This window comes from Leptonychotes weddellii, chromosome X (genome assembly GCF_054177405.1).
Source record: "Leptonychotes weddellii isolate Sample4059 chromosome X, ASM5417740v2, whole genome shotgun sequence".
NCBI lineage: Eukaryota > Metazoa > Chordata > Mammalia > Carnivora > Phocidae > Leptonychotes > Leptonychotes weddellii.
This window is the reverse complement of record NC_138385.1, coordinates 100,721,316-100,733,607: the sequence shown is the minus strand read 5'-3', so window position 1 is coordinate 100,733,607 and position 12,292 is coordinate 100,721,316. Positions and strand designations below refer to the sequence as shown.

Genomic DNA, 12,292 nt, shown 5'->3' with positions numbered 1-12,292 from the left:
TTCGTTTGTCAATAGAGCAAATATTTGTAGAGCACCTTCTACACAACAGGCACTCCTCTAGGCACCGCAGACAGCCCTTACCCTCACGGGGCTTCCTGACGTCTGTTAAAATTTAGAGAATCCGGGGCGCCTGGGTGGCTCAGTTGGTTAAGCAACTGCCTTCAGCTCAGGTCACGATCCCAGGGTCCTGGGATCGAGTCCCACATCGGGCTCCTGGCTCAGCAGGAAGCCTGCTTCTCCCTCTCCCACTCCCCCTGCTTGTGTTCCTGCTCTCGCTGTCTCTGTCTCTGTCAAATAAATAAATAAAATCTTTAAAAAAAAAAAAAAATTTAGAGAATCCGTATACAGACAGATGTGTTGTTAGGAATTGAAGTTCACATTTTTGTATAAGTAAGAGAAGCTGTCGTTGATATGAGAGCTTTCGTTGCATTTATATCCACTTCTAACCTGTAATCCTTTCCAATCCCAGGGAGAAGATAGCATTTTTTACAAGACCAAGGATTAACGTACCTCCTCTGCCTGCCGACGATGTTTGATACAGTGCTTTGTACACATGAAGTATTTATCTGCCTGGTTTGTTTTCATGAAGTTCTTAGACTAGCTAAATTTGTCCTTAAAATATTTGTGCAAAGCTATTAATATACACACTTTGTAAAAAACACACACATATATCTATACATATATATTTTATACTAGTGACGGCAACAGGGCTTGGTTTTTCCTTGTTGTGAAATTGACATCTCTGAAGACAGGTTATTTTATAAAAGATCAACTATCGTGTTAAGAGTGTACAGTTTTTACGCTGTTTTATTTGACTTAAAGGCTGGAAGACAGAAACAAAGTGAGTTCAGGCAAATTCACTGTATTGTAATTTATTTATAGTACTTTTTTTTCCTTGAAGGAAAATACTGACTTTAAGATGTATTTTAAGACTAAACTTTTGTGCTTCAGTACTTGTCATGCTGTAGAATGGGACTTTGGGGCCGGTTTTGTTTCTGACACCCAAAACGCAAACACTCTGCTGAATTCGTCACTCGTATCAGTTTCCAATATGTGTATTTACCGTGTATCCTGTACACGCCGCACTCCGCGTTCGCTTCCGATCCCGGCCGCGCGTGCGTTGCCGAGCTGTCTCCCGCGCGGACTGCGCACCGACAGCCTCTCCTGTTGTCTTGTGCGTCTTTGTGTGCTCCCTGGGAGTCTGAGGGGGGCCCCCGGGCCTCAGCCGCCTGTCCGGCGTGGCTGGCCACACTGCCTGCCCTCACCAGACCACAGGCAGCCCCCGCTTTGGGTCCGCCCCATCCGATCATGACCAGCGGGGCCGCGTGGAGCTCCTGCACTGTGACTCTGTCATGAAGGGAAGTGACGAGAACTAGGAGCGCGTGTTTCCAGACGATCCTCGAGTCCACGGATGGGCGTAGCGCTTATAACGTAGACGTGATGGCCTTTGAAGGCGCTTGTTTGGGGAAGGAAGCAGGCATGCGCGGGTAACGGCAGTTACCCAGCGAGTCACCGACAGGAGAGTATTTGATTTAAATCAAACTCCGACCCCCCCGTACTGGAGTCTACCCAGTATTTCCTAAGAAATCTTAGAAGTAGTTCTTGAGGGGAAAAGGAATTTTATGTAATAAAATGTAATAAAAATATACCAGTATTCTTTTAAAATGTCAAATGATCTAAATATTTTGCCGAACGCCTATTTATTATACATGAAATGCGCTCTCCCTTCCGAGGCCTCAGACCAGTAAACGAGGTGGGTCACACGAACCGTACAAGAAGACAGAACTCTCTTCCTAGATCTTTCTGCCCCTCCCTGGGAAATGCCCACCTTGAATCAGAGTCTCTCTCTCTCTCTCCTCATTAGTCTGTAACCGCCCCCTCGTATAACCTGCCTGCCTTTTTACATTGTTAAAACTGAATTTTGAGGAAGCATTTCATTGGCACGAGGCCTATCACAGACAGGGGGTTTGTCCCTGGCGCTGGGACTGAAGACGCCGTGCTCTCGCAGCACGCAACCCCAGCTTTCTCTTTGCGCCTCTAGTCGCGCTGCTTTTTGTTGGCTAATTTCTCTGGGTACGTAACCCCCAACGGAGGTAGAGATGCGCCAGGTCCCAGAGCTTGCCAGAACCGCCCCCCCAGCCGAGCGCATTGCCAAGCAGGTGAGGACAATGGCAGGCCTTCTCTGTGCCCCCAGCTGATGATACTTTTAACTCCAACAAAGAACTGCCACCAGACTTGGGCGTGTGGAGGGCAAATCATGCCCCTCTCAGGCGCCCTGCTCCCTGGCTACGGAAAGGTGCCCGGGAACCATTGCTTGGTGGCTGCTCCTCAGCACCTGCCACGTGGAGCACTCTCTGCGTGGGATGGGGGCTCGAGGCAACTTTTCTGCCAACCCCTATTAGTAGCAACGGGGGGGCGGGGCACCCACTGCACCAATACAGAAGGCCCTCCACCCAAGGGTTTCAATTAACTTCACTGCCCAGTAGATCTAGGCTTCTGTTTGGGGTGCTTACCCCCCACACCCCAGAGTTTGGTTGTGTGTGTGTGTGAGTTGTTTTTTTTTTTTAAAAAAAAAGCTCTTTGCCCCACCAGAAACAAACAGTCCCTACTCCAGTGGCAGTCCGAGGAGTACTTGGATTTGCCACCAGATTGACTTCTAATTGACTTCTCCCGCCTCCCTGCAAGGGTCTGCCTTTGCACCCAAATGGGACCAGAGTGAGCAGGAGAGAAAAGCCAGACAGATGGGGGAGGTAGAGGGTGATGGGCTCTGTGCTGCTCCCCAGCCGGGCTGACAGGGGCCCGTGGACAGCGACACAGCCGAGCCGGCGGCGGGCAGAAGTCCCATGATTGGCTTCTCTCTCCTGACCTGGTTTTGCAGCTTCTTTCTAGTGAAGACTGCCGCCCCCCAGCGAATAGCCCACACGTCAGAAAGGTGAAGTCCTGTTGTCGGAAGGGCTGTTTCCATCTTCTGTTTGAATTTGCCCATAACCGTGCTTTGGGATAAGAAAGCTGCCCTGTTTGACCAGCACTTCCGGCCCAGAGACAATCCCAAGTCCGCCACCAGGATTCTTTAGAAGCAGTGCAATGAGTCAAAGGGAATTTGGTCTTCACGTCATCCGATCACTAAATTGTCACTGCTGAAATAAGTAACCTTCTGTCGTGGGAATAAGTTATAATCAGTATTCATCTCTGTTTTTGTCACTCTTCCCTAATTGTGTCATTTGTATTGTTTGAAAGTATTCCTTCTATAAAATTAAACTAACCTGCCTTAAGAACAGAATGGAAATGCGTGACTTTTTTTTTTTTTTTTTTAAGAAAAATGTAATTACCTGGACTTAAATATGTAAGAATATACCAATTTTTTCGGGGCTCCTGGGTGGCTCAGTCGGTTAACCGTCTGACTCTTGGTTTTAGCTCGGGTCATGGTCTCAGGGTCATGAGATCGAGCCCCGTGTTGGGCTTTGTGCTCAGTGTGGAGTCTGGGATTCTCTCTCTCCCTCTGCCTCCACCCGTCCATCCCCTGTGCACGTGATCTCTCTCTAAATAAATCTTTTTTAGAAGTATTTTTTTTTCAACATAAAAACAAAGATATAAAAGTAGAATAGTAAAATGAACACACATGTAGCCCTCCCCCCTCTCAACGTGGATCAGTCATGGCCGACTGTTTCGTCTACACCTCTACCTGTCTCCCTTCCTGTGTTTCAAAGCAAATCCCACACACCTTCTCAGTTCAGCTGTAAATACTTTCAGTATGTATTGCTAAAAGAGAAAAGCATACACGGCATCCTCACATTTTAACATTTAATAACTTCTAATGTCATTAAATATCCAGGGTTCACTTTTCCAACTGTCTCGTGTCATTTTTTCACTGAACAGAATCCAAATATATATTTATTGGGGTTTTTTATGCCTATGGGGTTTTTTTGGTAACAGTTCTCTTGAGATAGAATTCACATACCATATAGTTCACCTGTTTAAAGCATGTAATGTGTCAGTTTTGGGGATATTCGTAATTATGCAGGTGTGACACAATCAATTGTAGAACTTTCTCATCACCCCAGAAAGAAACCGCGGACCCATTAACAGTCACCCCCAATTCTCCCTCCCAACCCCTGGCAACCACTAACCTGTTTCCTGGCTCTGTGGATTTGTCTATCCTGGATACTGCATATAAACGGAATCATGCAATATGTAGCCTTTTGTGTCTGGCTTCCTTCTTCCAGCGTTGGGTTTTCCAGGTTCATCCACGTTGTCGCAGGTGTCAAGACTTCATTCCTTGTTACTGCTGAAGAATATTCCATTATGTGGACAGAGCACATTTTGTGTATGCATTCATCAGTCAATGGACATTTGGGTTGTTTCCACTCTGGGTAATATGAATGATGCTGCCACCAGCATTCATGTTCCAGTTTTTGCGTGGCTGTATGTTTTCATTTCTCTTCGGCCTAAAGCTAAAGGTGGAATTGTTGGGTCAGACGGTAACTCTGTGGTGAGCCTTTTGAAGAGCTGCCAGGCTGTTCGCCCAAGCAGCTGCACCGTTTTCCATCCCCACCGGCAAGGCACGAGGGTTCCGATTTCTCCACATCCTAACCAACACATGTCGTTTCGATCGTGGCCATCCTTGTAGGCGTGAAGTGGTATCTCACTGTAGTTGTGTCTGTCTTTAATCTACAGGATCTATAGTAACAGCAGGGTAATTTGTTGAAGAAACAAGACTGCATGTCCTCCGAGCCTCCCATGTTCTGGGTTTTGCTGATTGGCTCCCTGTGGTGGAGCTTAGCATGTTCCTGTGAATTCTAGTTTCAACGAATAAATCCTGGGGGGAACGCTGTTGTTGAATCTAGAAGCTTGATCAGATTCCAGTTCATTTCCTTCCCTTTTTGCGGGGAGGGGCAGGGAACGGGTCACGAGAATTCCTATGTTCATCCATCAGTGACTTACAATATCTTTTTTTTTTAATGTTTGAAACTTGGCAGTCGATGCCTAGATCCATTAACTCACTAAGGTTGCACAGTGATGATACTCTAATTCTATTAATTTTTTAAAACTTACTTTGAAATACCTTTATAAAGAGAAACCCATCTGTTTGGTTACCTAGTGGTACAGTTTGGGTAAACCAAGATAGATGCTTAATTTGTTTCTTTATTGACCAGTTTTGAAAATAATTATTGGGGCACCTGGGTGGCGCAGATGGTTAAGCATCTGCCTTCGGCTCAGGTCATGATTGCAGGGTCCTGGGATCGAGCCCCGCATCCGGCTCCCTGCTCGGCAGAAAGCCTGCTTATCCCTCTGCCGCTCCCCCTGCTTGTGTTCCCTCTCTCGCTGTGTCTCTCTCTGTCAAATAAATAAAATCTTTAAAAAAAAATACTTAGGGGCGCCTGGGTGGCTCAGTTGGTTAAGCGGCTGCCTTCGGCTCAGGTCATGATCCCGGGGTCCTGGGATCGAGCCCCGCATCGGGCTCCCTGCTTGGCGGGGAGCCTGCTTCTCCCTCTCCCTCTGCCTGCCTCTCTGCCTACTTGTTCTCTCTATCTCTCTGTCAAATAAATAAATAAAATCTTTAAAAAAAAATTAAAAATAAAAAAAAATACTTAAAAGAAAAAATATTTTCCTAGCACTGTACAGTGGTGACCAATTTGGTTTTGGTTTTTGAAAAAAAATTTTTTTTTAGGATCATTATCATGAACACACAATTTAAATATGTTTGGTGTGCTTTAATCCATTGGAGTTGTCCTTATTGATGCTTAAATTCTCCCGTCTTTGGCTGGGGGAAGCCTTTCCTGGTTGGCTCCTGGGTCCTTTTTTGTGTGCCCCCGGGAGTCTGAGCTGGCTTGCTAGCCAGCATGACCACACGTTTCTGACCTGGAAATGGGCATTTCTCCGGGGAGTCTTCATACTCGTTGCTACTGGGCTGGTCATTGTTTTTAGGCCTTTTAAATAGATAATATTTTCTTTGTTTCTTTTCTTTTTTTTCCGGATAAAGGGATGACAATGTCACATAATTACTCATTCGCTTTATCCCATCTCTCTCACACACACACACCGGTTTCAGAATAACAGAACCAACACGACGGCCAATAATCTAATTACTGGAAACTGTCATTTTTCTCTCGGTTGTTTTAGTTTTTAAGGTGTATCTCACTAGGAATATGTACTCAAATGTACGGTGTTTTATTTTTTTATTTTTATTTATTTTTATTTTTTTAAAGATTTTATTTATTTATTCATGAGAGATAGAGAGAGAGGCAGAGGCAGAGGGAGAAGCAGGCTCCCCGCGGAGCAGGGAGCCCGATGCGGGACTCGATCCCAGGACCCTGGGATCATGACCTGAGCCGAAGGCAGACGCCTAACCGACTGAGCCACCCAGGCGTCCCTCAAATGTACGGTGTTTTAAAGTAAGTTGGAATCTTTCCATTCTGTGTGGCTATCACTTGGGTACACATGTGTTTCACTTTATCTTGGATTTTCAATTTTATTTTATAATTATGTAAAATACTGACATGGTTCCAAAGACAAATATACAAAACAAAGTATATTGTTTTTATTCTTGCCCTTCCCCCCCGTTTTTCCTTCTCCTTACAGGTGACTGTTTGGGGAATATTGCTCTTCCTTGCGCTGTTCATTGTTTAGTATAAGCAGATACATAAGCCTGTGTAAGCGTATACAGAGCCGTATGGATGGGAAGGCGCACACACATACCTGTGAGTGTATGTACGCAAACACGCCCACATCTATGTTTGTATTCGTTGCCCCCTTGGATAAACAGTAGCACACCCGACACACATCCGGCCTGGCTTTTTGCACTTAAAGACCTATCTCAGAGGATCACCAACATCTGTATTGGCTGTTGTAACAATTTACCGCAAACTTGGTGGCTTAAAACAACAGAAATTCCCTCTCTCACAGTTCTAGAGTCCAGAAGTCTGCGATCAAGGAGTCAGCAGGGCTGTGCTCCCTTTGAAGGCTCTGGGGGTGGGGGGGGTCCTCCCTGCCTCCTCCCGCGTCTGGGGGCTGCCTGCCATCCGTAGGGCCGTGCCACCAATGTGCCCCCATCTTCATCACCTTCTCTGTGCCTCTCTGCCTACTCCTCCCTCCTCTCTCTTCTAAGAACACGCGTCATCGGATTTAGGGCCCACCGGCTGATCCTAGATGATCTCAACTCGCGATCTTTAAGTACCTTTGCAAAGACTCAGATTTTCCAAATAAGGTCATGTTCACAGGTTAAAGAGGGACCTCTCTTTTAGAGGGTCACCATTCAACCCACTACCATCTGCCTCCTGGCTCCCCCAAATTCCCATCCATTCCACATGCCAGATACATTCACCAGATCCCCACACCCCCCAGAGCGGCTCCTACAGGCCTCTCCACTCCCGTTTGCCTTTGCACGCTGCGCAAATTATCCAATCACCCACCCGTGTTTCTGGTCTTCTGGTATTAAAAATATAATTCAGGGGCGCCTGGGTGGCTCAGTTGGTTAAGCAACTGCCTTCGGCTCAGGTCATGATTCTGGAGTCCCGGGATCGAGTCCCACATCGGGCTCCCTGCTCAGCAGGGAGTCTGCTTCTCCCTCTGACCCTCCCCCTCTCATGCCCTCTGTCTCCCATTCTCTCTCTCAGATAAATAAATAAAAAATCTTAAAAAAAAAAATAATTCAGGGCGCCTGGGTGGCTCAGGTGGTTAAGCGTCTGCCTTCGGCTCAGGTCATGATCCCAGGGTCCTGGGATCGAGTCCCACATCGGGCTCCCGGCTCAGCGGGGAGCCTGCTTCTCCCTCTGACCCTTGCCCCTCTCGTGCTGTTTCTCTCTCGCTCTCTAAAAAATAAATAAAATCTTTTAAAAAAAATTAAAAAAAATAATTCAGCAATGAAAAGCCTTCTGCAGACATTTTTTCTTGTTTTTGCCAGGGTTTCTGTGGGATAGATCCCTAGAAGTGGGAGCTCTGGGTCAAAGCGTAAAGGCATATGGGGTTTTGCTGCGTATCCCCACATTTCTCTCGTAGGGGCTGTGCCATATTGTGTTCTCACCAGCGCTGTATGCACGGTTCCCCACAAGGTCACCAGCGAAACGTCACATTGTGAGTGTTTGCCACTCCAGAGATGAGAAATGATACCTCCGCAGGGTCTAAATGTGCACGAGGCTGCTTTCATCATAGAAGCTTTTTGATATGTTCTATTATCTGTGAGGGCTGTCCCTCTTCCCTTTTTTTCAGCATTTTCTCGGCTATTCTTGCTTATTTGTTCTTCCAAATGAACTTTATGATCAACTCGTCTAGCCCCAGGAGTGGAGGGAAATGATGGAATCATTACCAGAATACTTTACAAAGTAGGGAGAGCTATGACATCTTTATGATGTTGAATCCTCTCATCTGAGAATGTATTATATATATTTCCATTTGTTCAAGACAAATTTTGTGTCTTTCAGGAATGTTTTACGTTCTACTCATTTCTATTTTAGGCATTTCTTGAGAGGTTTTGGCCTATTTTATTAAAGACCGAAAATAAAGATAAGATAAATACTATGCATACAAGACTATATACCTTTTTTACAGACTTCAGTGAAAAAGCTAGTGTTTCCCATTAAATAAAATGTTGGCTTCAGGAAGGGAGTTTCACACACACATTTATGATGTTAAGGACGAACCTGTCAATTTCTATTTTCTTGAGTGTTTTCAACATGAACGGGTATTGGGCTTTTCAAATCCCTCTTCTCCATCTACTAAAATGATCATATGATTTTCCTTAGCTCTAAAAATATGATTGATTGTATTAATGGATTTCCTAATAGAGACCTTTTGTAAAATAAACTCCATTTGGTCATGATATATACACATTCCTGTGCTTTGGAGTTGGTCTGCTAGTATTGTATTTATAATTTTTGCTTTGCTACACTAATTTTTTTTTTTTTAGTGCAGTCTTTGCCGGGTTGAGGGTCAGTGTGGTCCTCTATAAAGTAAATTGGGGGGCGCCTGGGTGGCTCAGTCGTTAAGCGTCTGCCTTCGGCTCAGGTCATGATCCCAGGTCCTGGGATCGAGCCCCACATCGGGCTCCCTGCTCGGTGGGAAGCCTGCTTCTCCCTCTCCCACTCCCCCTGCTTGTGTTCCCTCTCTCACTGTGTCTCTCTCTGTCAAATAAATAAATAAAATCTTTAAAAAAAAAATAAAGTAAATGTGGAAGTTTTTCTTCTTTTTCTTGGCTCTGAGAGGGGAGTTCGGAAGCACTCTGCTGAGGGGCCTTTTGGGTGTGCTCCGTGCTTTTTATCATAGGCACGGTCTTGAAATCACTTACTCTTATTTCTTCGATGGAAATTGAGCTTTTTAGACCTGTCCCTTGAGGTCAATTTCGGTAGAGTTGTATTTTTCTTAAAAATGACCCATTTAATCTGTTTTCCCGTTTGTCAAGAGTGCACAGGAATGTTTTGAGGGGCGCTGCCTTCCTTTCGAGAGGGTTCTTTTCCCCTGGCATTTCCTACTTTCTATATGTGTTTTCACCTTTCTTTCTCCTTGATTAGGTTATTGGATTATTTTTGGACCTTTTTTTTTGTAAAGAGAACCAGCTTGGGTTCTGGCTAGCTCAGTCAGTGGAATGTGCAACTCTTGATCTCCAGGGTTGTGTGTTTGAGCCCCACGTTGGATGTAGAGCTGACTTATAAATAAATAAATAAATAAAACCAGGTTTTTAGTTCACTTGTTCTATTGTTTTTCTGTCTTATGAAATACTGCTTTTGTTTTTATGAATCCTTCGTTTTCTTGTGTCTTACTTAGTTGCCTTATTTGGGTAGTTTGAGTTGGGTGTGTTTATTTGAAGTTTTATAATGCTAAACCAATTTAGTGCTATACATTTTCTCTGTCAACTAATCTGTTGAGTTTTTTTCATTCTTATTATTACTAAGAAGTTCTATAATTTCACTTTGTATTTCCCCTTTGACCCAAAAGGTGTTATTAACACGTCTTCTAAATTTTTTCCAGATACAAGGGTCTTGATGGATTTTTATTTATGTCTACTTTCGTTGCGAAATAGAAAATCCTGTTTGTGTTATTTTTATTCTTCGGAATTTATTGAGGTTTTCTTTATGGCCTATGATAGGTTTTTTTAAAGATTTATGGAGAGAGAGAGAGAGTGTGTGAGCATGAGCGGGAGTGGGGTGGTGGTGGTGGGGGAGGCAGAAGGAGAGGAAGAGAGAGGAACTCCAGCAGACTCCCTGCTGAGCACGGACCCCCCCCCCCCAATATGGGACTCCATCTCCTGACCCTGAGATCACGACCTGAGCTGAAAGCAAGAGTCAGACGCTTAACCGACCGAGCCACCCACGCGCCCCTCCATAGTCAGTCTTTGTGACTGTTTCCATGAAAAGCAGAACATTCTGCATAATTAGGGTTTAGAAATGGATTGATTTATACGTACATACATAGGATATTAATTTTGTAAGGCTGCCATAATACATCGCCACAAAGAGGAAGTCCAAGGTCAAGGTGCCTGCAGGGTTGTGTTCTGAGGTCTCTCTCCTCGGCTTACAGACGGCCGTCCTCTTGCCGCCTCTTCCCACGGCCGCCCCCAGTGCCTGCAGCCCTGCTATCTTTTCCTCTTCTCATAAGGGCGCCAGTCATTGGGTTAGGGCTCAACCTAATGAGCTCATTTTACTGTACATCACCTCTTTAGAGACCCCATCTCCAAATACGCTCACATTCTAAGGTACTAGGGGTGGGCTTCAGCATATGAATTTGGGGGGACACAGTTTGGCCCCTAACACTGTGTTTCCCCATCACCCGGGACTTGTCCTGTTAGAGCACTGCCTACTGTCGATGGGAAAGGCTCATTTCCTGGCTCTCTCCCCAGAGACTGTAAACTCTGAGGGCAGAGGTACCGGGTCAGTCCAAAGCATTGCTTCTGGGGTGGCGTGCAGCCTGGGTGTTCAGTCAGTATGAACCGGGCGAATCAGGGAGTCAAGCCTCTGTTAGGTACCTGTCGCTGCTGTAACAAATGTCCATAAACTTAGTGGCTAAAGCAACACAGATTTATTCTGTCACAGTTCTGGATGGAGGTCAGAAGTCTGAAGGCTGAGTTCCTTCTAGAGGCTCTAGGGGAGAATCTGTTTCCTTGCTTTTCCCAGCTTCTCGAGGCCACTTGTGTTTGTTGGCTCCTGGCCCCTCCCTCCACCTTCCAGGCCAGCGGCTCCACGTCTCTGACTTCTGCTTCTGTTGGCTTATCTCCTTCTCTGACTCCGTCCCACCAGCCTCCCTCTTATAAGGACCCTTGTGATGACACTGGGCCCCTCCCCCCATCAGCCAGGATCATCTCCCACCTCGGCAGCCTTAACCTAATCACAGCTGCCAAGTCCCTTTTGCCATGTGAGGTGACCTATGGAATCAGGGTGTGACCATCTTTGGGAGGGTCATTACTCACCTGACCACGGAAGCACTTTGTTCTAATGTGCGTGCTCTTGTCATGCATCGCAATTTTTGCTTTGAAGCAAGGGACCAGGCACTCTCCTCTCACTTTGGAACGAGATTCGCAGGCCCCCAGTGAAGTCCGAAGGCAGAGGCTGCACATCTCGTGGCATTTGGGAGCCTCTTGCCCGGGACCTGTGGCTGGAGGCACAGGGCCTTCTGGAATCCGTGATTTTCCGTCCTTCCCATAAACAGACGCTCTGGCCAGATTGCTTTTCCTACCCTGCAATTACAGGCCGAATCCCCTGGGTAATAAACATAAATTGTCTTACTGCAATGGAATTAGTTTAAAAGAAATGCTTTACAGCACTAATAGAACTCTCTGTGGTGATGAAATTGTTCTATATCTGCACTAAAATGGTGTCGCCGTTAGCGCGGGGGGCTATCGGGCACTTGACATGTGGCTAAGGTGACTGAGGAACTGACTTTTAAATTTTTTTAAGGATTTATTTATTTATTTTTAAGATTTTATTCATCTATTTGACAGAGAGAGAGCGAGTGAGCACAAGCAGGGGGAGCAGCAGAGGCAGAGGGAGAAGCAGGCTTCCCACTGAGCAGGGAGCCCTATGTGGGACTCGATCCCAGGACCCCGGGATCATGACCTGAGCCGAAGGCAGGCACTCAACGACTGAGCCAGCCAGGCACCCCTAAATTTTATGGCTTTAAAGTAATTTAAATGTAAACAACACCTTGTGGCTTAATGGCTTCCATATTGAAGCAGTACAATTTTATAAAATTCATATATCCAATCTAAAGCACTGGGACAAGTGACAGCTTTTCTCGAAGACCAGGTCCTGGTGGGAAAGCTGTCCCTTGCCCAGGCGCAGTAAAACAGCTTCCTTGTGTCGCCTGC

The 12,292-nt window shown here is 45.8% G+C and overlaps 1 protein-coding gene across 2 annotated transcripts in view; it reads left to right on the top strand.

The window, feature by feature from the left end:
- The window catches only part of WWC3 (WWC family member 3), a 113,660-nt gene extending 110,380 nt beyond the window's left edge, over positions 1–3,280 (top strand). For both annotated transcript variants that reach the window (XM_081809196.1, XM_081809197.1), the window contains exon 23: positions 470–3,280. In XM_081809196.1, coding sequence (XP_081665322.1) covers positions 470–536 — 67 coding nt within the window. In that variant the 3' untranslated portion in view covers positions 537–3,280. The remainder of the gene's footprint in view (positions 1–469) is intronic.
- Positions 3,281–12,292: the final 9,012 nt, after the last annotated feature.